This window comes from Lepisosteus platostomus, chromosome 18, assembly GCF_059453375.1.
Source record: "Lepisosteus platostomus isolate fLepPlt1 chromosome 18, fLepPlt1.hap1, whole genome shotgun sequence".
NCBI classification, from domain to species: Eukaryota; Metazoa; Chordata; class Actinopteri; order Semionotiformes; family Lepisosteidae; genus Lepisosteus; species Lepisosteus platostomus.
In genome coordinates, this window is record NC_142628.1 from 16,367,273 (window position 1) to 16,394,443 (window position 27,171).

The 27,171-nt window shown below is 52.8% G+C and overlaps 1 protein-coding gene across 1 annotated transcript; it reads left to right on the forward strand.

The window, feature by feature from the left end:
• Positions 1-712: 712 nt before the first annotated feature.
• LOC148645801 (uncharacterized) lies at positions 713-26,537 on the forward strand. The gene is made up of 39 exons (XM_088611089.1): positions 713-883; positions 1,504-1,629; positions 1,814-1,931; positions 2,511-2,649; positions 2,738-2,848; positions 3,015-3,084; positions 3,183-3,320; positions 3,905-4,069; positions 4,839-4,933; positions 5,011-5,137; positions 5,244-5,499; positions 5,634-5,686; positions 5,778-5,878; positions 7,486-7,637; positions 7,748-7,886; positions 8,154-8,264; positions 8,601-8,780; positions 9,009-9,248; positions 9,355-9,511; positions 9,647-9,775; positions 9,949-10,099; positions 10,903-10,946; positions 11,102-11,317; positions 11,794-18,264; positions 18,540-18,763; positions 19,166-19,340; positions 19,667-19,905; positions 20,137-20,320; positions 20,761-21,022; positions 21,125-21,303; positions 21,660-21,729; positions 21,977-22,089; positions 22,739-22,779; positions 22,912-23,034; positions 23,258-24,208; positions 24,412-24,540; positions 24,926-24,965; positions 25,205-25,328; positions 26,072-26,537. Exons 1-39 carry the CDS (start codon positions 811-813, stop codon positions 26,280-26,282), a joined length of 12,627 nt encoding a protein of 4,208 aa, XP_088467215.1. The 5' UTR covers positions 713-810; the 3' UTR covers positions 26,283-26,537.
• The last annotated feature ends 634 nt before the right edge of the window (positions 26,538-27,171 follow it).

The following is a 27,171-nucleotide window of genomic DNA, read 5'->3' on the forward strand; positions in this document are numbered from 1 at the left end:
TCTGTGTGTCTGAGTGACCAGTGTGTGTCTGTGTGTCGGAGTGACCAGTGTGTCTGAGTGACCAGTGGTTGTTTGTGTGTCTGAGTGACCAGTGTGTGTGAGTGACCAGTGTGTGTGTGTGACCAGTGTGTCTGAGTGTCTGAGTGACCAGTGTGTGTGTGACCAGTGTGTCTGAGAGTCTGAGTGCCCAGTGTGAGTGAGTGACCAGTGTGTCTGAGTGTCTGATTGACCAGTGTGTGTGAGTGACCAGTGGTTGTTTGTGTGTGTGAGTGACCAGTGTGTGTGAGTGACCAGTGTGTCTGAGAGTCTGAGTGACCAGTGGTTGTTTGTGTGTCTGAGTGACCAGTGTGTGTGAGTGACCAGTGTGTGTCTGTGACCAGTGTGTCTGAGTGACCAGTGTCTCTGTGTGTCTGAGTGACCAGTGTATTTGAGTGTCTGAGTGACCAGTGTGCCTGAGTGACCAGTGTGTGTCTGTGACCAGTGTGTCTGAGTGACCAGTGGTTGTTTGTGTGTCTGAGTGACCAGTGTGTGTGAACGACCAGTGTGAGTGAGTGACCAGTGTGTCTGAGTGTGTGATTGACCAGTGTGTGTGAGTGACCAGTGGTTGTTTGTGTGTGTGAGTGCCCAGTGTGTGTGTGTGACCAGTGCCTCTGTGTCTCTGTCCAGAGAGCCCTGTGTGAGCAGATCCTGTCCAGCCCAGCCTTGTCCTCCTGCAGTGCCCTGGTGCCCCCGGCCTCCTTAGTGCCAGCCTGCGTGTCGGACGTGTGCCAGTGCCCACAGAGGAACCAGTCCCACTGCCTGTGCGCCACCATGGCCGAGTACTCCCGCCAGTGCGCCCACGCCGGGGGGCGCCCCCAGAACTGGAGGACCCCCAGCTTCTGCCGTGAGTGTGCTGGGGATCTGAGTGCACGTAGGAGCAGTGAGACAGGAGCCCCAGCTCCAAGCCTGCTGCCCTCCTGGAGCAGGGAGCCCCTGTGCTGCAGAGGGCAGAGATTCCAGCATCCTGCAGCCCAGAGGAGCAGACAGGGCTGGATCTGACAGGACTGAGTGTCAGCAGGTCAAACATTCTCACTGAAACTGAAGTTTCACACTTCAATGACAGCAATGCAGGATCAGAACAATCCAGTGACAAGTGTGAGGAGACTGTGAACTGTCTGCAAACAGCAAACTGGGACTGTCTGCTTGAACCTACCTGTCTACCTGTCTACCTGTCCATCTGTATACCTGATCCATCCTGTATACCTGTCTACCTAAACTCTCCTGTGTACCTGAATGCTCCTGTCTGCCTCAACCAATGTGTCTACCTGTGTCCCTGAACCTGCCTGCCCTGCTGTCTTCCTCTATACCTGATCATACCTCTATACCTGATCCTACCTGTATACCTGATCCTACCTGTATACCTGAGCCTACTTCTCTACCTCTGTGCTTGAACCTGCCTGTCTACCTGAGCCTGCCTGTCCTCCTCTGGACCTGAAGACCTGTCTCCTCCTGTCTTCTCTGCAGCCAGGACATGCCCCCGCAGCATGGTGTACACTGAGTGTGGGAGCTCCTGCACGGCCACCTGCTCCAACCCCACTGGGGGCAAAATCTGTACCAAGGAGTGTAGGAGCGGCTGTTTCTGCCCCCCAGGTAAAGAGACCCCCCATCCCAGCATGCAGCTGCAGGAATCAGGACTGACACCATGGATTTCAAATCAGATCATTCTTATCTGCTGTGTGCTGGGAGAACAAGTGTCCTGTCAATGTGCAAGAAACCCCCACAGCCAGCTTGCCAGTTCACCCGTCTCTCACGGACACTGTCCCCTGTCTGACAGGTACTGTCCTGGACGACATCACCCACAGGGGCTGTGTGCCGGTGGAGCAGTGCTCCTGCACTCACAATGGCAAAGCCTTCTCCTCAGGGCAGTCCTACAGCAGCGCCTGTCGCAACTGGTACGCCTCTCACTGCACACTGTACAACACTGCACTGCACACACACAGCTGAACACCACCTGTACAACACTGCACTGCACACACAGCTGAACACCAACTCTACAACACTGCACTGCACACACACAGCTGAACACCACCTGTACAACACTGCACTGCACACACACAGCTGAACACCACCTGTACAACACTGCACTGCACACACAGAGCTGAACACCAACTCTACAACACTGCACACACACAGCTGAACACCAACTCTACAACGCTGCACTGCACACAGAGCTGCACAGCAACTGTACAACACTGCACACACAAGGCAACAGTATGCAACACACATGAACGACACTCTGCACACATGTTCAGTCAACAACAGCATGAATGGGACTCTGATCCTCTTCTCTCTGCTCTGTGTCCCCCTGTGTGTCTCTGTGTCTCTCTGTGTCTCTACTGTATGTCTCCCTGTGTGTCTCAATGTGTACCTCTGTGTCTCTGTGTGTCTCTGTGTCTCTCTGTGTCTCTATGTGTCCCTGTGTCCCTGTGTCTCTGCGTGTCCCTGTGTGTCCCTGTGTGTCTGGGCTGTAGCACCTGTGTCGGGGGACAGTGGAGCTGCCAGGACCTGGACTGTCCTAGAACCTGCTCTGTAGAGGGAGGCTCCCACATCACCACTTTCGACGGGAAGCCCTTCACCTTCCACGGAGACTGCTCCTACGTCCTGGCCAAGGTGCCTGAGCAGACAGCTGCGCCTGCGCCGATACCTGCCCCTCTGTGTGCCTCAGCAGGGCCACCTGACCGTCTGCGTCTCCCCACAGGACTGCTCTGGCGGCCAGTTCACCCTGGTGGCGGAGATCGTGAGGTGTGGGCTGACGGAGACCGAGACCTGCCTGAAGTCGGTCACCCTGTCCGTGTCCGGCACGAGCACGGTGAGTCCTCAGAGACAGGCCGCGCTCATGCAGGGAGACGCCCTGCCGCCTCTTGGTGGCGCAGAACGAGCGGCTGTGTTGTGCCCAGTGGGCGATGAGCCCCGGCCTGGCGCTGGGGTGGCAGGGAGGCAGGTGCCCCTCTGACGTGTGCGTTGTGCCCCTGCAGGTGGTAGCAGTGACGCCCAGCGGCTCCGTCCTGGTCAACGGGATGCTGTCCCAGCTGCCAGTGGCCACCAGTGAGCTGCTCTCCTCTCCTCTGCTCTGCTCTGCTCTTGTCCTTGTGAGACTGGGCGAGGGCCCGTGTGCTGACGCAGCCTGTCTCTCGTCCTCACAGATAACCTGACCGTCTTCACGCCCTCCTCCTCCTACACTGTGATCCACACCAGGCTGGGCCTGCAGCTGCTGCTCCAGCGCTCCCCCCTGCTGCAGCTCTACGTCAGCCTGCAGCCCTCGTACCGGGAGCAGACCTGCGGTAGGACAGCCGCCTCGCTGTCCCTCTGTCTCTCTCTGTGTCCCTCCTGTCGGCCTCTGTCTCTCTCGGTGTCCCTCTGTCTGCCTCTGTCCCCTCCTGCCTCTCTCTGTGTCCCTCTGTCTGCCTCTGTCTCTCTCAGTGTCCCTCTGTCTGCCTCTGTCCCCTCCTGCTTCTCTCTGTGTCCCTCTGTCTGCCTCTGTCTCTCTCAGTGTCCCTCTGTCTGCCTCTGTCCCCTCCTGCCTCTCTCTGTGTCCCTCTGTCTGCCTCTGTCTCTCTCAGTGTCCTTCTGTCTGCCTCTGTCTCCTCCTGCCTCCCTCTTTGTCCCTCCTGTCTGCCTCTGTCTCCTCCTCTCTGCCTCTGTCCCTCTGTGTCTCCTCCTGTCTCTCTCTACCGTCCTTTGTGCCCATCTTGTCTCCCTCTGTGAACCTCCCTTCTCCCTCCTGTCTCCTCCAGTTTCCCTTGGTCCTCTCTCTGTCTCCCCCTCTGTCTCTCTCTCTGTTCCCTCCTGTCTCTCCCTCTGTCTCCCTCTGTCTCCCTCTGTCTCTGAGTCTCACGGTGTCCTGCCCCTCTGCTCTCTGTCCCAGGGCTCTGTGGGAATTACAACGACGTGCAGACAGACGATTTCCAAGCTCCGGGTGGGATTGTGGAGGGGACGGCCTCAGCCTTCGGCAACAGCTGGAAGAGCAGAGGCAGCTGCCTGGACGTGAAGGACAGTTTCGAGAGCCCCTGCAGTCTGAGCGCGGAGAACGGTACGCAGCTCCTGCCCCCTGCTCACCCGCTGTCCCACACACACGTGGCACCAGCGCCCAGACCCCCTGAAAAATCGGAATCGGATGAAACTCCTCATATTCTGGTTCCCAGCTTGGCTTCTGGCTCGTGCTTCTTGGGCAGTACATAGAGTAGCTCCAGCCACTGAACCTCTCGGAGACATCTGAGACATCTGAGCTCTGTGCCTGTGTGTTCAGTCAGGCCTGGTCTCTGAGCTCTGTGCCTATGTGCTCAGTGAGGTTGTGTCTGTGAGCTCTTTGCCTGTGTGTTCAGTCAGGCCTTGTCTGCGAGCTCTGTGCCTGTGTGCCCAGTGAGGTCTGTGCCTGTGTGTTCGGTGAGGTCTGTGCCTGTGTGTTCAGTCAGGCCTGGTCTGTGAGCTCTGTGCCTGTGTGCCCAGTGAGGTCTGTGCCTGTGTGTTCAGTCAGGCCTTGTCTCTGAGCTCTGTGCCTGTGTGCCCAGTGAGGTCTGTGCCTGTGTGTTCAGTCAGGCCTTGTCTGCGAGCTCTGTGCCTGTGTGCCCAGTGAGGTCTGTGCCTGTGTGTTCAGTCAGGCCTGGTCTGCGACCTCTGTGCCTGTGTGCTCAGTGAGGTTGTGTCTGTGAGCTCTGAGCCTGTGTGTTCAGTGAGGTTGTGTCAGTGAGCTCTGTGCCTGTGTGCTCAGTGATGTCAGTGTCCAGTGTCCTCAGCGTGGCTCAGGGCAGATCTCAGTCATCAGGCCTCTCTCTCACCTGCTGCTGTGCTTCCCCTCACAGAGCAGTTTGCCAAGCGCTGGTGCTCCCTGCTGTCCCAGAAGAAAGGTCCTTTCGCTGCCTGTCATGGTGAAGTCCTCCCCGATTCCTACGAGAAGGTACAGCAGCTCCTCGCTCACCTCTGTCCCCTGCAGCTGCTCCCCGACCCCCCTAATACCTGCTCCTCTGCCCCCAGAACTGCATGTACGACAGCTGTAACTGTGAGAAGAGTGAGGCCTGTATGTGTGCTGCCATCTCCTCGTACGTCCGTGCCTGTGCTGCTAAGGGGGTGCAGCTGGACGGCTGGAGAGCCAGTGTCTGCAGTAAGTGTCTGCAATAGCCAGGGACCTGGGAGCTTTCAGGGCAGGAAGTTCAGACACCTGAAGGGAGTGTTCCTGTGACTGAAACCCTGGTTCTCCCTTCCTTCAGCCAAGTACTCCAGCACCTGCCCCAGGACTCTGGTCTTTGGCTACAGCATGACCAGCTGTAATCGCACCTGCCGCTCCCTCAGCCAGCCTGACCCCACCTGTAGCGTCCAGTTTGTGCCTGTGGACGGCTGTGGCTGTGCCAAGGGGACCTACATGGACGAGGAGGGCAAATGTGTGCCAGCTTCACAGTGCCCCTGCTACTACCAGGGCACAGTGGTGCCAACTGGCGAGACCGTGACCAGGGATGGGACTCTGTGGTGAGTTCCTGTCTGCCGGAGGGGTCTGAGAGGCACATTTCCACAGTGCACTGCTGGGAATCAGAAGATGAATTTGCTGCTCTTGCTTTGATCCAAGAGAGTGATGGTCTTGATGATCTCTGTTCCTCTTTCAGCACATGCAGCAGGGGAACACTGAACTGCATGGGGTCGACCCCCCTGAAACCAGGTACTCTCCTCTGGACTGAAATGGTTCGTGAGACTGTGGCTAGATTAAGCACAAGGAACTAAGCGGCCTCTTGCCTCGCTCTCTCCTCCAGAGTGCACGAAGCCGATGATCTTCCTGGACTGTTCCAAAATTCAGCCGGGCTCCCCTGGAGCAGAGTGTCACAAGAGCTGCAGGACACTGGACACCGACTGTGTGAGTCACCGCAGCCCTGTGACACACACTATAGTGTCTCTCTGAAAACACACTACACACACAGCACTGTGTCACACACTATAGTGTCACTCTGAAAACACACTACACACACTGCACTGTGACACACACTATAGTGTCGCTCCGAAAACACACTACACACACAGCACTCCGTCACACACTATAGTGTCGCTTTGAAAACACACTACACACACAGCACTGTGTCACACACTATAGTGTCACTCTGAAAACACACTACACACACAGCACTGTGACACACACTATAGTGTCACTCTGAAAACACACTACACACACAGCACTGTGTCACACACTATAGTGTCACTCTGAAAACACACTACACACACAGCACTGTGTCACACACTATAGTGTCACTCTGAAAACACACTACACACACAGCACTGTGTCACACACTATAGTGTCGCTCTGAAAACACACTACACACACAGCCCTGTGTCACACACTATAGTGTCGCTCCGAAAACACACTACACACACAGCACTGTCACACACTATAGTGTCACTCTGAAAACACACTACACACACAGCACTGTGTCACACACTATAGTGTCACTCTGAAAACACACTACACACACAGCACTGTGTCACACACTATAGTGTCGCTCTGAAAACACACTACACACACAGCCCTGTGTCACACACTATAGTGTCGCTCCGAAAACACACTACACACACAGCACTGTGTCACACACTATAGTGTCACTCCGAAAACACACTACACACACAGCACTGTGTCACACACTATAGTGTCGCTCCGAAAAAACACTACACACACAGCACTGTCACACACTACAGTGTCGCTCCGAAAACACACAACACTCACAGCACTGTGTCACACACTATAGTGTCACTCCGAAAACACACTACACACACAGCCCTGTGTCACACACTATAGTGTCGCTCTGAAAACACACTGCACACACTGTACTGTCACTCCAAACACACACGGCACCATCACACACTGTACTGTCACTCTGAACACACACTGCACACACTGAACTGTCACACACTGTTCTGTCACTCCAAACACACACAACACTGTCACACACTGTACAGTCACTCCAAACACACACAGCACTGTCACACCAAACACAGACTGCACACACTGTACTGTCACACACTGTACTGTCACTCCAAACACACACTGTACTGTCACACCAAACACAGACTGCACACACTGTACTGTCACACACTGTACTGTCACTCCAAACACACACAGCACTGTCACACCAAACACAGACTGCACACACAGCACTGTCACTCCAAACACACACAGCACTGTCACACACTGTACTGTCACTCCAAACACATACAGCACTGTCACAGACTGTACTGTCACTCCAAACACACACAGCACTGTCACACACTGTACTGTCTCTCCAAACACACACAGCACTGTCACACCAAACACAGACTGCACACACAGCACTGTCACACACTGTACTGTCACTCCAAACACACACAGCACTGTCACACCAAACACAGACTGCACACACTGTACTGTCACCTGCATTCCACTGCCCTCTAGGGGTCATCCTGTACTGGCTAATCCTGACCCTGTGCTCCCTGCAGATCAGCACACAGTGCATCTCTGGCTGCGTGTGTCCAGAGGGCCTGGTGTCCAACGGCCATGGACGCTGTGTCCCCGTCTCCCAGTGTCCCTGCGTCCACAACGGACTGGAGTACAAGCCTGGGGAGAAAATCCAAGTCGGCTGCAACACCTGGTGGGCTGACCGTTGTGTTTTACCTGCAACTCCCCTTTCAAAACAATGACACAACGTGAAGCCATATTTCAACAATGCTGCATTAAAAATGTCCCCTCTCCTGTTTCCAGCACCTGCAATGCCAGGAAGTGGCAATGCACGGACAGGCAGTGCCAGGGCTCCTGCACCATCTATGGAGATGGGCACTACCACACCTTCGATGGGAAGAGGTTCGACTTCAATGGCGAGTGTGAATACACCCTGAGTCAGGTATGCACTGCGCCGGGGAGGGCCCCCAGAGTGGTCCCCAGTCCGAAGAGAGAACCACCAGGACCCTCCTTCCTCCTTCCAATCGCCCGTTTCCCTGCTTCTGCGACACGGGGAGTAAACTCTCCAGAGTCGGACAGCCTCACACACGAGCAGAGACCCGTGAATCTGACCTCCCACCTGCGTGTCTCCCCAAAAGTCCTCGACTCAGGCAATGTCCCACAGACCACCCAGGCTGTGTCTCTCACCCCTGCTCTCTCCTGTGTGCAGGACTACTGCAGCAGCAGCCCAGACAACGGCACCTTCAGGGTGATCACTGAGAACATCCCCTGTGGCACCACTGGGACCACCTGCTCCAAGGCCATCAAGCTCTTCCTGGGGGTGAGACTCCGCTACCCTGCCTGCAGCTCTCAGGGGATCATAACTGTCCCTCCTGCCTGGAGAATCACATCGCCACCCTGAGGACAGGACGCCTACAGCTAGACTTACCCCTGTTCCCTTTCTACTTCCAACTCACTCTCACACTGTCTCATCATTTAGACACCAGAGCACGAGTCTTCATGGGAAGTGGGTTAAATTAACTGTGTGGAGGGGCAGCCGGATACTTCTAAGCCAGACACTCTGATGACATCTCCCCCTCCTCCCAGAAATCATCAGATTGCTACTGTCTGTGCTGACTGCAGTTCTGAGTAACGGATCGGCGTGTTGCTCCTGCAGAAAAACGAGCTGCGTCTGTCTGAGGGGCGCTACGAGGTGGTGACGAGAGACACTGGCGCCGACGTGCCCTACAAGATCAGCCACATGGGCATGTACCTGGTGGTGGAGGCAAGCAATGGGCTGATACTACTGTGGGACAAGAGGACCAGCCTGGCCATCAAGCTCAGCCCCTCCTTCAAGGTAAAGAGACCCACAGAGATCTCACTATGCTCACGATAAGGAGCCAAACACAGGGCTTTCAGCATTGACTGTAACAAACCCATCACGTCTCATTGCATTCTGAGTGAGGAATATATTACACATGAGTCAGAAATGAACATACCACAAAATGCCCTGGAAAATCTGAACAACTCATTGTCCCTCCTCTCCCCTCTCTCCTGCTCCTTCTCTTATCTTCTCCCTTTCCAGGGTAAAACCTGTGGCCTGTGTGGGAACTACGATGGCAAAGGGAGCAATGACTTCACCGTCATGAGCCGGGAGCTGGTGGTCAGCGCCCAGCAGTTTGGGAACAGCTGGAAAGTGTCTCCCAGCTGCCCAGATAAGACTGTGGAGAAGAACCCCTGCAGCTCCAACCCCTACAGGAAGTCCTGGGCAGAGAAACAGTGCAGCATCATCCAGAGCAGAGTGTTCACAGCCTGCCACTCTCAGGTACTGCGATCACACTGGAGCTGCAGGCAGCCCAGGGCAGGAGAAGATGGGAAGTCATCATACTGTATGTGAGAAGTGAGACATCTCTGTGTCCCCCTGTCTGCAGGTGGACCCCACTCCGTACTACGACGCCTGTGTGATGGACTCCTGTGCCTGTGACAGTGGAGGAGACTGCGAGTGCTTCTGTACAGCTGTGGCTGCCTACGCTGAGGCCTGTAATGCAGCTGGGGTTTGTGTGGCCTGGAGGAGCCCCCAGATCTGCCGTGAGTACAGTTAGAGAGAACAACCTGTGCTAAAGCTGTGCTAACTCCCCTCCAATGTGCACCAGCAATGATACAAAAGTGCACGTAGAACTGCAAGGAGTTCAGCTTCTGTTACTCTCTCTCTCCTTCCCCCAGCTCTGTTCTGTGACTTCTACAACCCCCCTGGAGAGTGTGAGTGGCACTACAAGCCCTGTGGCTCGCCCTGCATGAAGACCTGCAGGAACCCCTCAGGGGAATGCTCCAGTCAGATCCCAGCCCTGGAAGGTAGGAACGTCACTCCAGAGCCTTTCAAAGACTCTAAACAAAAGGTGCAGAATTGCTGGTTAATGATGAGGTTTATCTCATGACCTCTGATCTTGCACGGATGTTTAAGCAAAGAAACCTGTTCATCCTCAAACCTCTAAGCTGGTGTCCCTCTGTCCTACTGTGGTGAACAGGCTGCTACCCCAAATGTCCCCCCAAGAAGCCCTTCTTCGACGAGGACTCGATGCGCTGTGTGGCCAGGAGGCAGTGCGGCTGCTACGATGCCAATGGGAAACGCTACAGCAATGGAGAGAGAGTGCCGTCCACAAAGAACTGCGAGGCCTGGTAAGACTGGCAGGAGCAGCCCAGCTGTGGGCACAGACAGGGTTGTTGTCATTAAGCCAGTCAGCCCTGCAGCAACATGGATGACATGAGCAGCTTCTGTGTGAGTCTCTGTCTTTAGATCAGCAGCTGCTTTGCTGATTACAGAATTGCTAGAACTTCACCCCCTTTCAGGATATTTCTCCCAGGTGACCAGGAGGGAGAGACATGGGAAGGTGACCAGGAGAGAAGGACATTCAGACTGGTTTAATGTTCCAGCAGGAATTTGTCACAATGCTAAATATAACTGGAAACATGGAAGTCATTCAAAATGTAAACATAAGATGCTTTCCATCTAGTGGGTGGAATTATAGGGCCAGTCAGACCATGCCAAACAGTCCTGTAAGAATAGCTCCTGTTCAAGGTCAAACCTAAGGATTTTCTGAATCACACAGACCGATCTCCTTACTGAAGACAGACTACAAAATAACATTCAATCCTTAATAGGAGGCTCTTTCTTTCACATCTCTTTCAAGATTTGACTACATATGAACATTATGAAAATTATAGAAAATGACAGATTTGTTTTTCATCACATTTGTTGCAGGATGTGGTGTGAAACAGACAGTTCCCATACAGGAATAAAGGAATCTGTTCTAATTTTTTTTGCTGTAGCAACATTACATAAACGTTGAAATGAATATATTAAGAGCTTATACGGAATAATGTAAAATCTGCTTAGATAATCAGAAAAAAATAGTTCTTATTTCTATTTCATATTTATAGATGGAATACTTTCATGTTTGCTTCCTTCTTATTCTCTGCAGCTATTGCTCAATGAAAGGAATACAGTGTTCTCATGAACCCAAAGGTGAGTAGAGGCCATTCATTCACTTTCCCCTCATGCAATTAAATAACGAACACACTCACCACACAGGCACCGTTTCCAAATTGGATTGCTTCAGACACTGTGCACTGTTTGGCATCACATGTCTCTTGAGCTGTCGTATTTCCCTTTGACTCCAGAATGCAAGTGTGTCTACGAGATGCAAGAGTACCCGCTGAACGCTGTGATCTACAACACCACCGACAGTATCGGAGGCTGCATGTCGGCCGTCTGCGGACCCAACAGCACGATCCAGAGACGGGTGTGGCCCTGTGCCATGACCACTGCAAAGCCCACAACCCCCTTCCAGTTCACCACAAGACAGCCAGCCTCTACCACCTCCGGGGCAGGACCAGGTGAGGACCAGGGGTCTGCAGCAGCTCCTCTAGAACCAGGAGAGCAACAGAATCCATTGAGCTGCAGGCTCAGCTCCTTCATGGGGCCTCTTCACAATCTGCAGGCGATGTGCAGGGGTCTGGGAAAGTGTTTGAGTCCTGACTTTTATTACAACCTGGAGATTCACTACATTGTAGTTTGCTTTACCTTACACATTAAAAACAACAGATGCTTGATCTAGAAAACCAAATATCTGATGATAATGGTAGACCATGATATTTCTGTAATTAAGGGAGTTCTCTTTTGTGTAAATTATTTGGGTGTTTATGCTTCAGAAACTGATCATAACTATTCTACAGTGTGAAAGAAGTGCAAAGCACTTTCTAATTTCTCACTTTCATCCCTTCAAAGTTTTATACCAATTGTTCTGACAAACCTTTTCCTTAACCCAGGTTCATATTATAATGAATGCCCTTTACCCCGCCTTCCTTCACAGCTACTTCTGCAGGACCAACAAAAACCTCTGTTGCTCACTGTGAAGAGGAGACCTGTGAGTGGTCAGTCTGGTACGATGTCCACCAACCTGATATTGTGAGAAGCGATGGAGACTTTGAGACTTTCACAGCCATCCAGGAAAAAGGCTACTCCATCTGCAAGACACCCAGCGACATACAGTGCAGGGCCAGCAGCTACCCAGACACGCCACTCAGTGACCTCGCCCAGGTGGTCCAGTGTGACAAGTCCGTGGGCTTGGTCTGCCGCAACTCTCAGCAGTTCCCTCCCTTCTGCTACAACTATGAGATCCGAGTCCTGTGCTGCAGCTACAAGCCCTGCCACAGCACCACCCCTGCCCCCACAACATCCACTCCTCACAAGTCCACCGTCTCCGGCACCACTAAGTATACCACCAAGCCCATCAAGACAACTGCCTCCTCCAGCACCAGGACAACCTCCGCCCACACCAGCAAGCTCACAACCCCTGGGCACACCAGCAAGACGGCATCAACGAGGATGACGCCCACGCAGGCACATACCCGGACCACTGAGACGACCCCAGTCAAGCTGAGCACTCCTGCTCCAACTCCACTCACAAGAACCACCAAGATCGCATTCACGTCCAGCAGCGTCCCCACCTCCCTGTCCACCAGCTCTCCCACCACCTGCAAGCGCCAGTGTCAGTGGTCCCAGTGGTTCAACACCCATTTTCCCACAGTGGGCCCCAGTGAAGGAGACTTTGAAACGTACGACAGGATTAAGGAAAGCGGAGGAAAAATCTGTGGTCAGCCAAGCCAGATAGAGTGCAGTGCGGAGAATTTCCCCAACAAGAGCATAGCGGACGTTGGACAGGTCGTGCAGTGCAATGTCTCCCAGGGTTTGCTGTGCAGGAACGCGGATCAGAGTGGACGCCTGCCGCTCTGCTACGACTACAAGGTCAGGGTGCTCTGCTGCAGCCTGTACGAGTGTGAGACCACAGTCGCTCCGCCCACATCCAGCAGAGCATCGCCAACTACCACAGGATCACTGAAAAGCACCACTCGAGGCACCACAACATCCACCTTTGAGGTCAGGACAGGAAGCACCACTGTTCCCAAGACCGGAGGGCTTGTGTCCACGTTGATCCCAACAGTAACGAAAACATCTGCTCAGACCTCTCAGACAAGGACAACTACAGCCCGGACAACTAGGATTCGGACAACATCAAGCTACATTTTGGATCTAACAGAAACCATGCCCGACCTGACACTACCTCCAGACTTCACCAGGACCACTACTGAAAGAACCACCAGAGAAACAACCTCCAAGAAAACGTCTCCAGAAACTCTCCCTTACGCCTCCACAAAACCCCTGTCTACAACCACTAGCCAGGTGACAACTTCTCTGAAAACCACTCCTGTCAAGACCACCGTCACTCCCAGAACCACAACTAAAGTCATTACAGGATCAACCACCAGGGCTACTTCAGGTCCAGTAACTTCCAAGAGGACCACAACACCCAGAACTTCAACATCTCCTGGAGTCACCAGAACGACACATCCAGGACACAGTACCCGTGTGACATCAATGCACCCAGTAAGTCACAATAAGACTACAGCCTGTAAGCCCTTGTGTAGGTGGACACAGTGGTTTGATGTCAACAAGCCCTCAGAATCATCTGGAGGAGATTTTGAGAATGTCACTGGAATTAGCAAAGCTGGATTCAAGGTGTGTGTGAATCCCAGGAACATTCAATGCAGAGCTGTCGATTTCCCCAAGACAAAACTCTCTGAGCTCAATCAGAACGCATCCTGTAACCTGAAGGGTGGACTAACGTGTTACAACCAGAAGCAGCTTGGCCCACAGAAAATGTGCCTGAACTATGAGGTGAGGTTCTTGTGTTGTGACTCATGTGAGAAGACCACAGCTATACCACACACCACAAGACCTACAACATCCAAGACAACACCAGGCAAGACTTCAACATCTTCAGCAATCTCCAGAACAACAGGTCAAGCTCAAAGTACCCGGGTGACATCATCCCTCCCAGTAACAACCACAAAACCCCAGTCCACAACTCCCACTCACCTGCCAACTTCTCTAAAAACCACTCCTGTGAAGACCACCATCACTTTCAGAACCACAACTAAAGTTATTACTGGATCAACCATCAAATCCACTTCAGGTCCAGTAACTTCCAAGAAGACCACAACACCCAGAACATCAACATCTCCTGGAGTCACCAGAACGACACATCCAGGACACAGTACCCGTGTGACATCAACGCACCCAGTAAGTCACAATAAGACTACAGCCTGTAAGCCCTTGTGTAGGTGGACGCAGTGGATTGATGTCAACAAGCCCTCAGCATCATCTGGAGGAGATTTTGAGAATGTCACTGGAATTAGCAAAGCTGGATTCAAGGTGTGTGTGAATCCCAGGAACATTCAATGCAGAGCTGTTGATTTCCCCAAGACAAAACTCTCTGAGCTCAATCAGAACACAACCTGTAACCTGAAGGGTGGACTAACGTGTTACAACCAGAAGCAGCCTGAACCACAGAAAATGTGCCTGAACTATGAGGTGAGGTTCTTGTGTTGTGGCTCGTGTGAGAAGACCACAGCTATACCACACACCACAAGACCTACAACATCCAAGACAACGCCAGGCAAGACTTCAACATCTTCAGCAATCTCCAGAACAACAGGTCCAGCTCAAAGTACCCGGGTGACATCAGCCCTCCCAGTAACAACCACAAAACCCCAGTCCACAACTCCCACTCACCTGCCAACTTCTCTAAAAACCACTCCTGTGAAGACTACCATCACTTTCAGAACCACAACTAAAGTTATTACTGGATCAACCACCAAATCCACGTCAGGTCCAGTAACTTCCAAGAAGACCACAACACCCAGAACATCTACATCTCCTGGAGTCACCAGAACGACACATCCAGGACACAGTACCCGTGTGACATCAACGCACCCAGTAAGTCACAATAAGACTACAGCCTGTAAGCCCTTGTGTAGGTGGACACAGTGGTTTGATGTCAACAAGCCCTCAGCATCATCTGGAGGAGATTTTGAGAATGTCACTGGAATTAGCAAAGCTGGATTCAAGGTGTGTGTGAATCCCAGGAACATTCAATGCAGAGCTGTTGATTTCCCCAAGACAAAACTCTCTGAGCTCAATCAGAACGCGACCTGTAACCTGAAGGGTGGACTAACGTGTTACAACCAGAAGCAGCCTGGCCCACAGAAAATGTGCCTGAACTATGAAGTGAGGTTCTTGTGTTGTGGCTCGTGTGAGAAGACCACAGCTATACCACACACCACAAGACCTATAACATCCAAGACAACGCCAGGCAAGACTTCAACATCTTCAGCAATCTCCAGAACAACAGGTCCAGCTCAAAGTACCCGGGTGACATCATCCCTCCCAGTAACAACCACAAAACCCCAGTCCACAACTCCTACTCACCTGCCAACTTCTCTAAAAACCACTCCTGTGAAGACTACCATCACTTTCAGAACCACAAATAAAGTTATTACCGGATCAACCATCAAATCCACTTCAGGTCCAGTAACTTCCAAGAAGACCACAACACCCAGAACATCTACATCTCCTGGAGTCACCAGAACGACACATCCAGGACACAGTACCCGTGTGACATCAACGCACCCAGTAAGTCACAACAAGACTACAGCCTGTAAGCCCTTGTGTAGGTGGACACAGTGGTTTGATGTCAACAAGCCCTCAGCATCATCTGGAGGAGATTTTGAGAATGTCACTGGAATTAGCAAAGCTGGATTCAAGGTGTGTGTGAATCCCAGGAACATTCAATGCAGAGCTGTTGATTTCCCCAAAACAAAACTCTCTGAGCTCAATCAGAACGCGACCTGTAACCTGAAGGGTGGACTAACGTGTTACAACCAGAAGCAGCCTGGCCCACAGAAAATGTGCCTGAACTATGAAGTGAGGTTCTTGTGTTGTGGCTCGTGTGAGAAGACCACAGCTATACCACACACCACAAGACCTATAACATCCAAGACAACGCCAGGCAAGACTTCAACGTCTTCAGCAATCTCCAGAACAACAGGTCCAGCTCAAAGTACCCGGGTGACATCATCCCTCCCAGTAACAACCACAAAACCCCAGTCCACAACTCCTACTCACCTGCCAACTTCTCTGAAAACCACTCCTGTGGAGACCACCATCACTCCCCAAACCACAACTAAAGAAGGAGAAACTAGCCATGAGGCAAAATCTACTTCAGCTTTTGTGACCTCTGAGAGGACAACCACACCCAAACCATCAACTCTTTTCACAACTGCCAAAACTACAGGTCCGGCTCAAAGTACCCGCATGACATCATCTCTCCCAGTAACAACCACAAAACCCCAGTCCACAACACCTACTCACCTGCCAACTTCTCTGAAAACCACTCCTGTGGAGACCACCATCACTCCCAGAACCACAACTAAAGTCATTACTGGATCAACAACCAGGGCGACTTCAGGTCCAGGACACAGTACCCCAGCAACATCATCGCACCCAGTAACTGGAGCGGTTGTGTCCACTGTGATCCCAACAGTAACGAAAACATCTGCTCAGACCTCTCAGACAAGGACAACTACAGCCCGGACAACTAGGATTCGGACAACATCAAGCTACATTTTGGATCTAACAGAAACCATGCCCGACCTGACTCTACCTCCAGACTTCACCTGGACCACTACTGAAAGAACCACCAGGGAAACAACCTCCAAGAAAACGTCTCCAGAAACTCTCCCTTACACCTCCACAAAACCCCTGTCTACAACCACTAGCCAGGTGACAACGTCTCTGAAAAGCACCATGGAGACAACGCAGGTCGTGAAAACTACAAGTGAAGCAGCACATAGTAACACTGTGACAACATCCACAGCAGTTCCCATGAGTTCACAACGATCTACCGCAACGACCAAAACAAGAACTACAGAGTTTACTACTGAAAAGAAAACAACTGAAAAGCCCACTTCTGGAATACCATCAATAACATCTTCTCATGTGTCTCCTGGACAAACAACTCCTGGAAAGACTACCACTGCTCAGACCACTAGTGAAAGGATAACTACAGGACAAACAACACAAAGACAGACTATTGCTACTACAGAGACATTACCTGGATTTTCCACTACTGTAAAAACCACTCCTAAATTTACAGCCTCCACCACAACCCCTCGGATATCCACAAAACCCCAGTCCACAACTCCAACTCACCTGCCAACTTCTCTGAAAACCACTCCTGTGAAGACCACCATCACTCCCAGACCCACAACTAAAGAAGGAGAAACGAGCCATGAGACAAAATCTACTTCAGCTCTTGTGACCTCTGAGAGGACAACCACACTCAAACCATCAACTCTTTTCACAACTGCCAAAACTACAGGTCCGGCTCAAAGTACCCGCATGACATCATCTCTCCCAGTAACCACCACAAAACCCCAGTCCACAACACCTACTCACCTGCCAACTTCTCTGAAAACCACTCCTGTGGAGACCACCATCACTCCCAGAACCACAACTAAAGAAGGTGAAACGAGCCATGAGACAAAATCTACTTCAGCTCTTGTGACCTCTGAGAGGACAACCACACCCAAACCATCAACTCTTCCCACAACTGCCAAAACTACAGGTCCGGCTCAAAGTACCCGCATGACATCATCTCTCCCAGTAACCACCACAAAACCCCAGTCCACAACACCTACTCACCTGCCAACTTCTCTGAAAACCACTCCTGTCAAGACCACCGTCACTCCCAGATCTACAACTAAAGTCATTACAGGATCAACCACCAGGGCTACTTCAGGTCCAGTAACTTCCAAGAGGACCACAACACCCAGAACTTCAACATCTCCTGGAGTCACCAGAACAACACATCCAGGACACAGTACCCGTGTGACATCAACGCACCCAGTAAGTCACAATAAGACTACAGCCTGTAAGCCTTTGTGTAGGTGGACGCAGTGGTTTGATGTCAACAAGCCCTCAGCATCATCTGGAGGAGATTTTGAGAATGTCACTGGAATTAGCAAAGCTGGATTCAAGGTGTGTGTGAATCCCAGGAACATTCAATGCAGAGCTGTTGATTTCCCCAAGACAAAACTCTCTGAGCTCAATCAGAACGCGACCTGTAACCTGAAGGGTGGACTAACGTGTTACAACCAGAGGCAGCCTGGCCCACAGAAAATGTGCCTGAACTATGAGGTGAGGTTCTTGTGTTGTGACTCATGTGAGCGGACTACTGTTGGACCACACCCTACAACACCTGTAGCATCTACTACACCTAAACGCACGACTGCTGCCACTACCAAAGTCATTACCGGATCCCCTCCTGCCACTACTGAGAAGACGACTCCCATGAAGACCACCCGGGTGGTGACCAGCCCCTCGGTGACCAGTGCCAGGACACAGTGTGTCTGCCGCTTCCAGGAACAGAACCTTCCTCCTGGTGAGGCTGGAGACTTTTTGTTATTCCTTGTTTGGGGTCTTTGTGCTTAGTATGCTGGACACATCTAACAACAGAGAGGCTCATTTCTACAAGTTTTCCACAAAAGGTTTAAACGCTGAGTGCATTTCTTTCTCTCTAGTTTGTTGATTATAAATTGCAGTCGGGGGTTTTAAATAGAATCATCTTCCCTCACAAAGTTCACCCCCGTGATGTACACAGACCTCATTCTGAAAGTATTATTAAAAACTACTGTCCATTCGCTTGTCTTTGTTCAGGGAGCACCATATACAATACGACAGACAATGGCGGGTGGTGCTACATTGCTTACTGCAACGCCACCTGTGGGATTGAGAGACACGTTACGGAGTGCCCCTCCACTCCCAGTGCCCCAGCCACCACTGCGGAGACAACAACAGGGACCCCCAAGACCTCAACCCCAGGACTACCGACCACCACAGCTCCAGAGAAAGACTGCTCTGCTGTGTTTCCGCCAAGGAAGGTAAGGACACAGCCCAGCCCCTCCAGCGTCTGTGATTCATGCCGAATGTGACCCTGTCTCCTGTCTGTCCCTGAGGCGAGGGTACTGACGTCAGTAATCACAGACAACAGGGCTCTTGTAAAGCTGTCATTTACAGTGCTGTCCAGAGTAACCTGTCTATGTACTGCAGCAGACTTACTAAGTAGCTACAAAGGGTTTAGTCCCAGCTCTCCTTCACATCGGAGTCAACAATAAGAGAAGAGGCAGAGAGAATTGCACCAGCAGGCATCATGGTGTCTAGAGTTTACACCAATAAGACTGTTTCACTGAAACTCCTGCTGCAGGCCCCTCCTTCCTGGGCTCTGTTAAAGGGACTGGAGGAGAACAGTTGTGAAGCGCAAGCCTGTGAACTTGTCCCCCCAGCTGAACGAGACCTGGAAGATAGACAAGTGCACCTACGCCACCTGCGAGGGGCCCAACCAGATCTCCGTGCAGCCCGTGAAGTGCAGCCCGGTGCAGCCGCTGACCTGCGCCAACGGCCGGCCGGCCCACAAGGTGTACGACGCCACGGGCTGCTGCTTCCAGTACGAGTGTGAATGTGAGTCTCTGCTCTGCCCGAGGGCAGGGGTGGGACGCCCGAGACACAGTCATGCCAAGTGTCTCAGAGAGGAGCGTGTTGCTTTCAGCCCATGTATCTCAACACAGGCAGAGCAAGGGCCACAGTCTGTACCGGAGCACATGAAGACATTTCAGTCTCTAACTGCTTCCTCAGAGCACCTCAAATGCAAACGAATCTGCCTGCTGCTGCTGAAACCCAGGAGCCCAAGCAGCTGTGATGAATTGCTCTTCCTCAGCTCTTCTCCAGCTGAGCCTCCTCCTCTTGAGGACCTCCTGTCCTCACCCCCCCTCCTCCCTCTCTGACAGGCGTGTGCGCCGGCTGGGGGTACCGCCACCACATGACCTTCGACGGGACGTACTACCCCTACAGCGGGCCGTGCACACACGTGCTGGTGCAGCAGGTCGCCCCGCGGCTCGACCACTTCCGCGTCTACGTGGACGACGGGGACTGCCACGGCCGCAGGAGGGGGCGCTGCGCCCGCACCCTGCGCATCTTCTACCAGGCCAACGAGGTCACGCTGACCCAGAGGGACCGCCAGAACCTGGTAACCAGCAGCACCCGCTGGCCCCTGCGCCAGCACTGGCCTCTCTAGGCTTCTGTTCCGGCTCTGTGGCCCCAGATCCTTCCTGACCTGGAGCTGCAGAGTCGCATGTTCCTGTCCCCACTCCTGGGAACGTGTTTGTTCACAAGTGCACTGTAAAAACGTTCAGGGTCCGGCGCCCCTGACCGAGCGTCGACCCCTCTCCCTCTCTCTCTCCGGTCTGACCGGCCGCAGGTCTTCTTCAACGGCCGACGAGTCTTCCCCAGCCTGTACAGGAGCGGCTTCAAGATCTCCTCCACCGGCGCCAGCCTGAGCGTGCAGATCGTGGACATCAATGTGGACGTGGCGTACGCGGGCATGGTCTTCGTGGTCAGCGTGCCGTACAAACTCTTCTCCCACAACACCGAGGGGCTGTGTGGTGGGTGTCTGCTTTGCTCGGAAAGCACCAGCTGAGGCCAGAGCGTCCCACTCAGTGCCAGTTACCACATGACGTCCTCTGGATTGTAACTAACTCCACCTAAATCAGTGCACAGATAACTGTGTTCTGTACTACTGCTTGATCACCTCCTGCCAGTGCTGGGCAGCTTTTACTGAGTGCAGCAGAATCAAATTGTGGTGTGTGGGATCCTGCAGGACTCTAAGATCATTTTTAGAAAGTCTAAGAGGCCTAGGATTTGAATTGTGGAAGTTAGGCAGAGGCACACTGAGTAACAAAACGCAGCTCTGGAGTGAGAGTGTAGAAACACACAACAGGCAACTCTTCTGATTTTCTCACTTCTCCTGGAGCTGTCTGACCCTCTGAGGGCTTTGACCCTTCCCTTCCAACACCAGTGCTCAAGCGCAGCTCCTCCTCCACAGGCACCTGCACCAACCAGAGGGCGGACGACTGCCAGCTGCCCAGCGGCGACATCGCAGACTCCTGCACCAAGATGGCCAAGGAGTGGCTGCCTCCTGGCCAGAACAAGTCAGCCTGTGAGCAGCCCATCTCCACCACGGCCGTGCCAACTTCACAACCCACCACGGCGCCAACGCCTTCCCGCCCCACTGGGACCCCGACCTCTGTCCCGTCCACCCAGACCACCCCCTGCAAGTCTGCCCTCTGCGACCTCATCAACAGCGAGTGAGTCACCCTGCAGACTCAGCTTGCCCTCACAGTGTTGCTCTGGGGTCGGGGACGTGCTCTGTTGCTTCACGGAGATAAGCCTGCTCCTCTGTGCCACAGAGTCTTCCGGCCCTGCCACGCCCTGGTCCCTCCAGAGCCCTTCTTCCAGTCCTGCGTGGCGGACGCCTGCGAGCTGGGCGATGCGGACGTGGAGTGCAGCGGTCTGGAGAGCTACGCCGCCCTGTGTGCGGAGCAGGAAGTCTGCATCGACTGGAGGAACCACACTGGGGGCCAGTGCTGTGAGTCTCAGCTCGATACTCACTGCTGAAGGACACGGCACTGCTCTGCGCCCATGTTGTCCGGATCAGCCCCTCGTACCTCTACAGGGGCCGTGCTGTTTCCCTGAGCGCCCATCCTGTTACCTAAAAGCAACATCAGTGACCTGTTGAGATCATGCAGTGCCAATTTGATCACACCATGAAAGTGAAATGTTTTGCACCAGATTCTTATCATGAGCAGTGGAATCTGAGTCAGAACTCAAGAAGAGGTATTTCTGGTCGGCAGTGACTTAAGAGGACCTGTCTGCCATGTCTCCTGTGCTGATTTCTCACTGTGTCCTGTCCTATCCTGACACTCTGCTGCTGTGTCTCTGCAGTGTTCCCGTGTCCCAGTGGGAAGGAGTACAGAGCCTGTGGGTCCGAGGTGGAGCTCACCTGCAATCACAGGTACAGCCAGACAGTTCAGGGGCTCCTGGGAATGACAACCTCCTGCAGCTGCTGAGAGAAGGGGCTTCAGTCTCTCTGTCACAGTTTGTCTTTGTCTGTCTTTGAGGCACTGAGCTTCTAACTTATATAGTCATGAATTATCTGCCATTGTCTCTAAGATTGCATAGATATTGTGTCAATTGGATATATCCTGCACACATAAAAAAACTTTATAAAACTGTTTCTTTGTGTCATCCCTGTATCAAAGGTATAATGAGGAATTTGTCAGCAGTGAAAGGTCTCATCTGGCCGAGGGCTGTTTCTGTCCCAATGGAACCATGCTGTCCAGCCCCCATTCGGATATCTGCGTGTCCTCCTGCGGTGAGCCTGCTGACCGACTGACCCCCGACTCGCTCACAAGACCTCTGTCTTTCTCTGATTGATTTCTGCAGCACAAGTAACGCTCAAGGATCTGTACCTGAGCTGTTTGACAATAGGGGCCCACCACAGCCCAATATGAAGCTGCACAGTGTTTCCAGCCTCTAGTACCCCGACATGAATTCATGCATGACGCAGACATGATTCATGTGTGATCTGATGGATGCAGTCTGCAACCTGATCTGTCCTGTTTCAGCAGTCTGCTTGAGGTGGGGGAGAGGGCTGACTCAAACAGTGAGCTTTGCTGGGGTAACTGATCTGAATGAGGGAGGATTCAAGCAGCTCGTTAGGGACAAAGATGGGGTGGATGGAGATAGTCCACTGCACTGGACCACACTGGGGAAAGTTCAGACACAGGACCTCACAGGCCCACAGCCACTCTGAGTGGCTCCAGTGTGAAACAGAACCAAGACAGAGATCAGAATCCAGCTATGTGAAACTCTTTCAGTTCCCAAGTCACAGAGTCTAGTCAAGGACAAAATTATCCTCATTTTGTACTCAAGATATCCAATATCTAAGATGTCCAGTGCAGGATTTATATGACTGATTGACTGATCTTGTGTTGTTAACGGTGCTCATTCTGCATTTGCAGAGCCCAGGAACGTCTGTGTCCTGAACAACATCGAGTACCAGGTAAGAGAGACCCTCCCCCCTCCTAGGGCCACTCGGAGAGCAGGGGAGGTCTGTGCACCCCTGAACCCCTGGAAGAGCTGCGCGGTGCCGTGGTGAGGATGTGTCACATGTCTCCTGTCCTGTCCTGTGCAGCCTGGGGTGATCGTGCCGGTGTCCCTGTGCGAGGAGTGTCAGTGCACCTCTGAGATAGACCCCTTCACACAGCTGCACCAGATGCAGTGCAGGAAGCAGACGTGCGACAGGAACTGCCCAGCGGTGAGAGAAGTGATACAGCTCTGATGTCCTACTGGTGCGATTGATAGAGGAGAACTGGACAGAGCCTGGAAAGTGTGTAGATGAAGGAAGGAGACTCTCAGAGCACAAGGCAGCTGTTGAGCCTTTGCTTGTTAGGGGGCCCCTGCTGGGACTGAAGCCCCTCACACGTGTGTCTCCACAGCCCTGCCTCTGCTGTTAACTGTGCTCTTTCCTCAAACCACAGGGTTTCCGATACCAGGAGGTCCCTGGCCAGTGCTGTGGAAAGTGCACCCAGGTTGCCTGTGTCTTCCCCATGCCCAACATCCCGGGCAGCACTGGCAACACCGATGGCAACACCACTCCCACTGGCAGCACAGGCCACACTGGCAACACAACACCTAAAGGCAACAATGGCAACACAACACCTAAAGGCAACAGTGGCAACACAACACCTAAAGGCAACACAACACCTAAAGGCAACAATGACAACACAACACCTAAAGGCAACACAACACCTAAAGGCAACAATGACAACACAACACCTAAAGACAACAATGACAACACAACACCAAAAGGCAACAATGGCAACACAACACCTAAAGGTAACACAACACCTAAAGGCAACAATGACAACACAACACCAAAAGGCCACAATGACAACACAACACCTAAAGGTAACACAACACCTAAAGGCAACAATGACAACACAACACCTAAAGGCCACAATGACAACACAACACCTAAAGACAACAATGGAAACACAACACCTAAAGGCCACACTGGCAACACAACACCTAAAAGCAACAATGGCAACACAACACCTAAAGGCAACAATGACAACACAACACCTAAAGGCCACAATGACAACACAACACCTAAAGGTAACACAACACCTAAAGGCAACAATGACAACACAACACCTAAAGGCAACAATGGCAACACAACACCTAAAGGCCACAATGACAACACAACACCTAAAGGCAACAACGACAACACAACACCTAAAGGCAACAATGACAACACAACACCAAAAGGCAACAATGGCAACACAACACCTAAAGGCCACAATGACAACACAACACCTAAAGGCAACAGTGACAACACAACACCGAAAGGCAACAATGACAACCCCACACCAACAGGCAGCAGTGGGAATCCGAGTGGAAATGGTGAAAGCCCTCTGTATGAGCTGAAGGTGAGTAAGAGCACTGTCTCAGTCTCAGGGGACAGGGGTGTGTGATGGACCTACTTCTCACTGACATTTATTACAATGCTTCTAGTTCTACTGTTACTACACTGCTACAAACTGCTGGGTTTGATACTACTGCCACTGCTACACCTGCCCCTGGATCTCATTAACACTCATCACAGGAGCACCTCTCCATTCTCCCCTCACAGCCTGGACAGAACATCACCTTCCCTGGAGACAACTGCACACTCTACCAGTGCTTCATGATCAACGGGCAGTACGTGCCCATCAGCACCAGGAAAGCCTGCCAGGTGTTCCACCCTGATGACTGTGTCCCTGTGAGTCTCCTGGATACAAACCTCACTCTAGACTCTACTAATACACTGGGCACCAGACTGGCACTAGACTGACCTAATACACTGGGCATCTGACTGTCACTAGGCTGGGCTAATACACTGGGCATCAGACTGGCACTAGACTGGGCTAATACACTGGGCATCAGACTGGCACTAGACTGGGCTAATACACTGGGCATCAGACTGTCACTGGACTGGGCTAATACACTGGGCATCAGACTGGCACTAGACTGGGCTAATACACTGGGCATCAGACTGTCACTAGACTGGGCTACAGTAATACACTGGGCATCAGACTGGCTCCTGGCTGGGTTAATGAGTACTGGTCACGTGGCACCATACTGATATAAATCATTTTCTGTTTCAGGGCACCATTCGCTACACTGACGACGGCTGCTGTCAGATCTGTAAGTACAGCCAGCTGGACACAGGGTTTCACACAAACTGAAAACCCCCTCCTCTCAGGGCTGGAGCGTCTCTCACCAACAGCTGAGGATGTTGAGCAGATAGTCAGATGAAGAAGGGAAGGTGGAGGAGTACGAGGCAGGACTGGGCTTCCTCCTCTGCTGCATGAGGATGTGAGCAGAGCACAGAGCCAGGGCTGTGCTGTCAGCTGAGTAACGATGCCCTCCGTGTGTGTCTGCAGGCGATGAGAAGCCCAGGAGCTGCACTGTGCAGAAGAAGCCCACCACCATCACACACGAGGGCTGTGTGTCCAGCACGACTGTGGAGGTGTCGTCCTGCGAGGGCGCCTGCAGCACCTACTCCATGTGAGTACTGCCCTGCTGCTGGGCCTGGGGCAGGGGGACCCCCAGTGTCAGTCAGCTCCTGCCCTGATCCAGCACACTGTACCCCACTGTCTGCAGGGCAGGGGGACCCCCAGTGTCAGTCAGCTCCTGCCCTGATCCAGCACACTGTACCCCACTGTCTGCAGGGCAGGGAGACCCCCAGTCTCGGTCAGCTCCTGCCCTGATCGAGCACACTGTACCCCACTGTCTGCAGGGCGGGGGAACCCCCAGTCTCAGTCAGCTCCTGCCCCTATCCAGCACACTGTACCCCACTGTCTGCAGGGCAGGGGAACCCCCAGTCTCAGTCAGCTCCTGCCCTGATCCAGCACACTGTACCCCACTGTCTGCAGGGCAGGGGGACCCCCAGTCTCAGTCAGCTCCTCTCCAGTGTGATGTACCCCACTGTCCACAGGCATCACCTTTATATGTTTTTCTATATTATTTTATTATTATTTCGCCTGCAGGGAATCAGAACATCTTAATTCTTTACTGATGTGTCTGAGACAAGAGCTCAGTCCTTCATCATCTCAGACACATGCAGTCCTCGTCCAGTAGGGAACCCCACCCCTCAGTCAGTGCCATCACAGGAACTCCTTTCAGAGTCTGTGCAGTGGAGACCGGTGGAGCCTGTCCCTGTCCATGGCCAGCGCTCAGGTGTGTCCACACTGCCCTGCGGCTCCTCCCCGCGGGCCCCCAGGCCCTGACCCCCGTGCTGTGTCCCCCAGGTACTCCTCCGAGGCCAACGCCATGCAGCACAAGTGCAGCTGCTGCCAGGAGCTCAGCACCAGCCAGAGGAGCGTGACCCTGCAGTGTGCGGACGGCTCCTCCGTGCCCTACACCTACACCCACATCGAGGAGTGCGGCTGCAAGGACACGCGCTGCCAGGACTCGTACAGCGACCTGCTCCTCGTCACGGCCAGCAGGGGCCGCCAGTGAGCGGGACAGCAGGAGGGCGACTGGCCATGAGCTTCAGGCTCTGACCCATAGATACATGTCTCATATTTATATCCTCTTCTTGAGTGGGTGATAATGACATTAGCACATCTATAATATAATAAAACAATGTACTTCTAAATATTGCATGTACCATTAGGCCAACGGATATGACATTGATCGTATTTTACTGCGTTTCACATGTGCTTGTATGGAACTTCTGGTAGCTGCAATAAAACTGTAGTGTTTGCATTATAAGTGGGCTTGCTGTGTCTCCTTGAATCACACATCTGCAGCGGTAACTCCTCCCAGTGTGGCACAGCGGTACCCCCTGTCCACCTTCACACTGGCATAGTCGCCCCACGACTCAGCGCAAAAGGGAGTTTATAACAGCAGGTCGGGAGGGACGACAACAACCAGGTTCAACCAGACTCCGCTGTCAGTGATTCGCAATCGCTCCTGACAGTCCAGTCCTCTCCCGAACGCTACGAATACTTACGAGCTCCCCATCTCTCTCTCTTGCATGAGCCCCGCTGTCTCGCACAGACAGTATACGACGCTGCCTGAACCTTCAATCAGTTTCCCGTTTGCTGCTCCGATGCTCAGTCGATCTCAGCCAGGAGTCAGACTTCCTCCTCCGCGTACCAGCTGGCCATCGATCTGACTCTTCGTCGCTTTTCAACACCTGCAGCTCGTGTCTTTCCCCAGACTGAGACCCGCCGTTGTCCCCCCGTCCTGTCCAACCCCTGGCGTTCAACTGTCCGCTTACTTCTCCTGTTGTGTTTTGAAATGAGCTGCTCTCGGCAAACGCGCATTCGCCAACACGTTCGCAAACCTCCCACTCGCCACCTGTCCTCCCGTTATCACCCGGACAGTGGCACAACGTCACTAG

Excerpts from the sequence above, each read along its gene's own strand:
- LOC148645801 (XM_088611089.1), top strand. The coding sequence starts at position 811 with ATGGCCGAGTACTCCCGCCAGTGCGCCCACGCCGGGGGGCGCCCCCAG. Across the intron at positions 4,070-4,838 it reads CAGTCTGAGCGCGGAGAACG|AGCAGTTTGCCAAGCGCTGG; the intron begins GTACGCAGCTCC and ends TTCCCCTCACAG. Across the intron at positions 9,776-9,948 it reads TCAGATCCCAGCCCTGGAAG|GCTGCTACCCCAAATGTCCC; the intron begins GTAGGAACGTCA and ends TGTGGTGAACAG.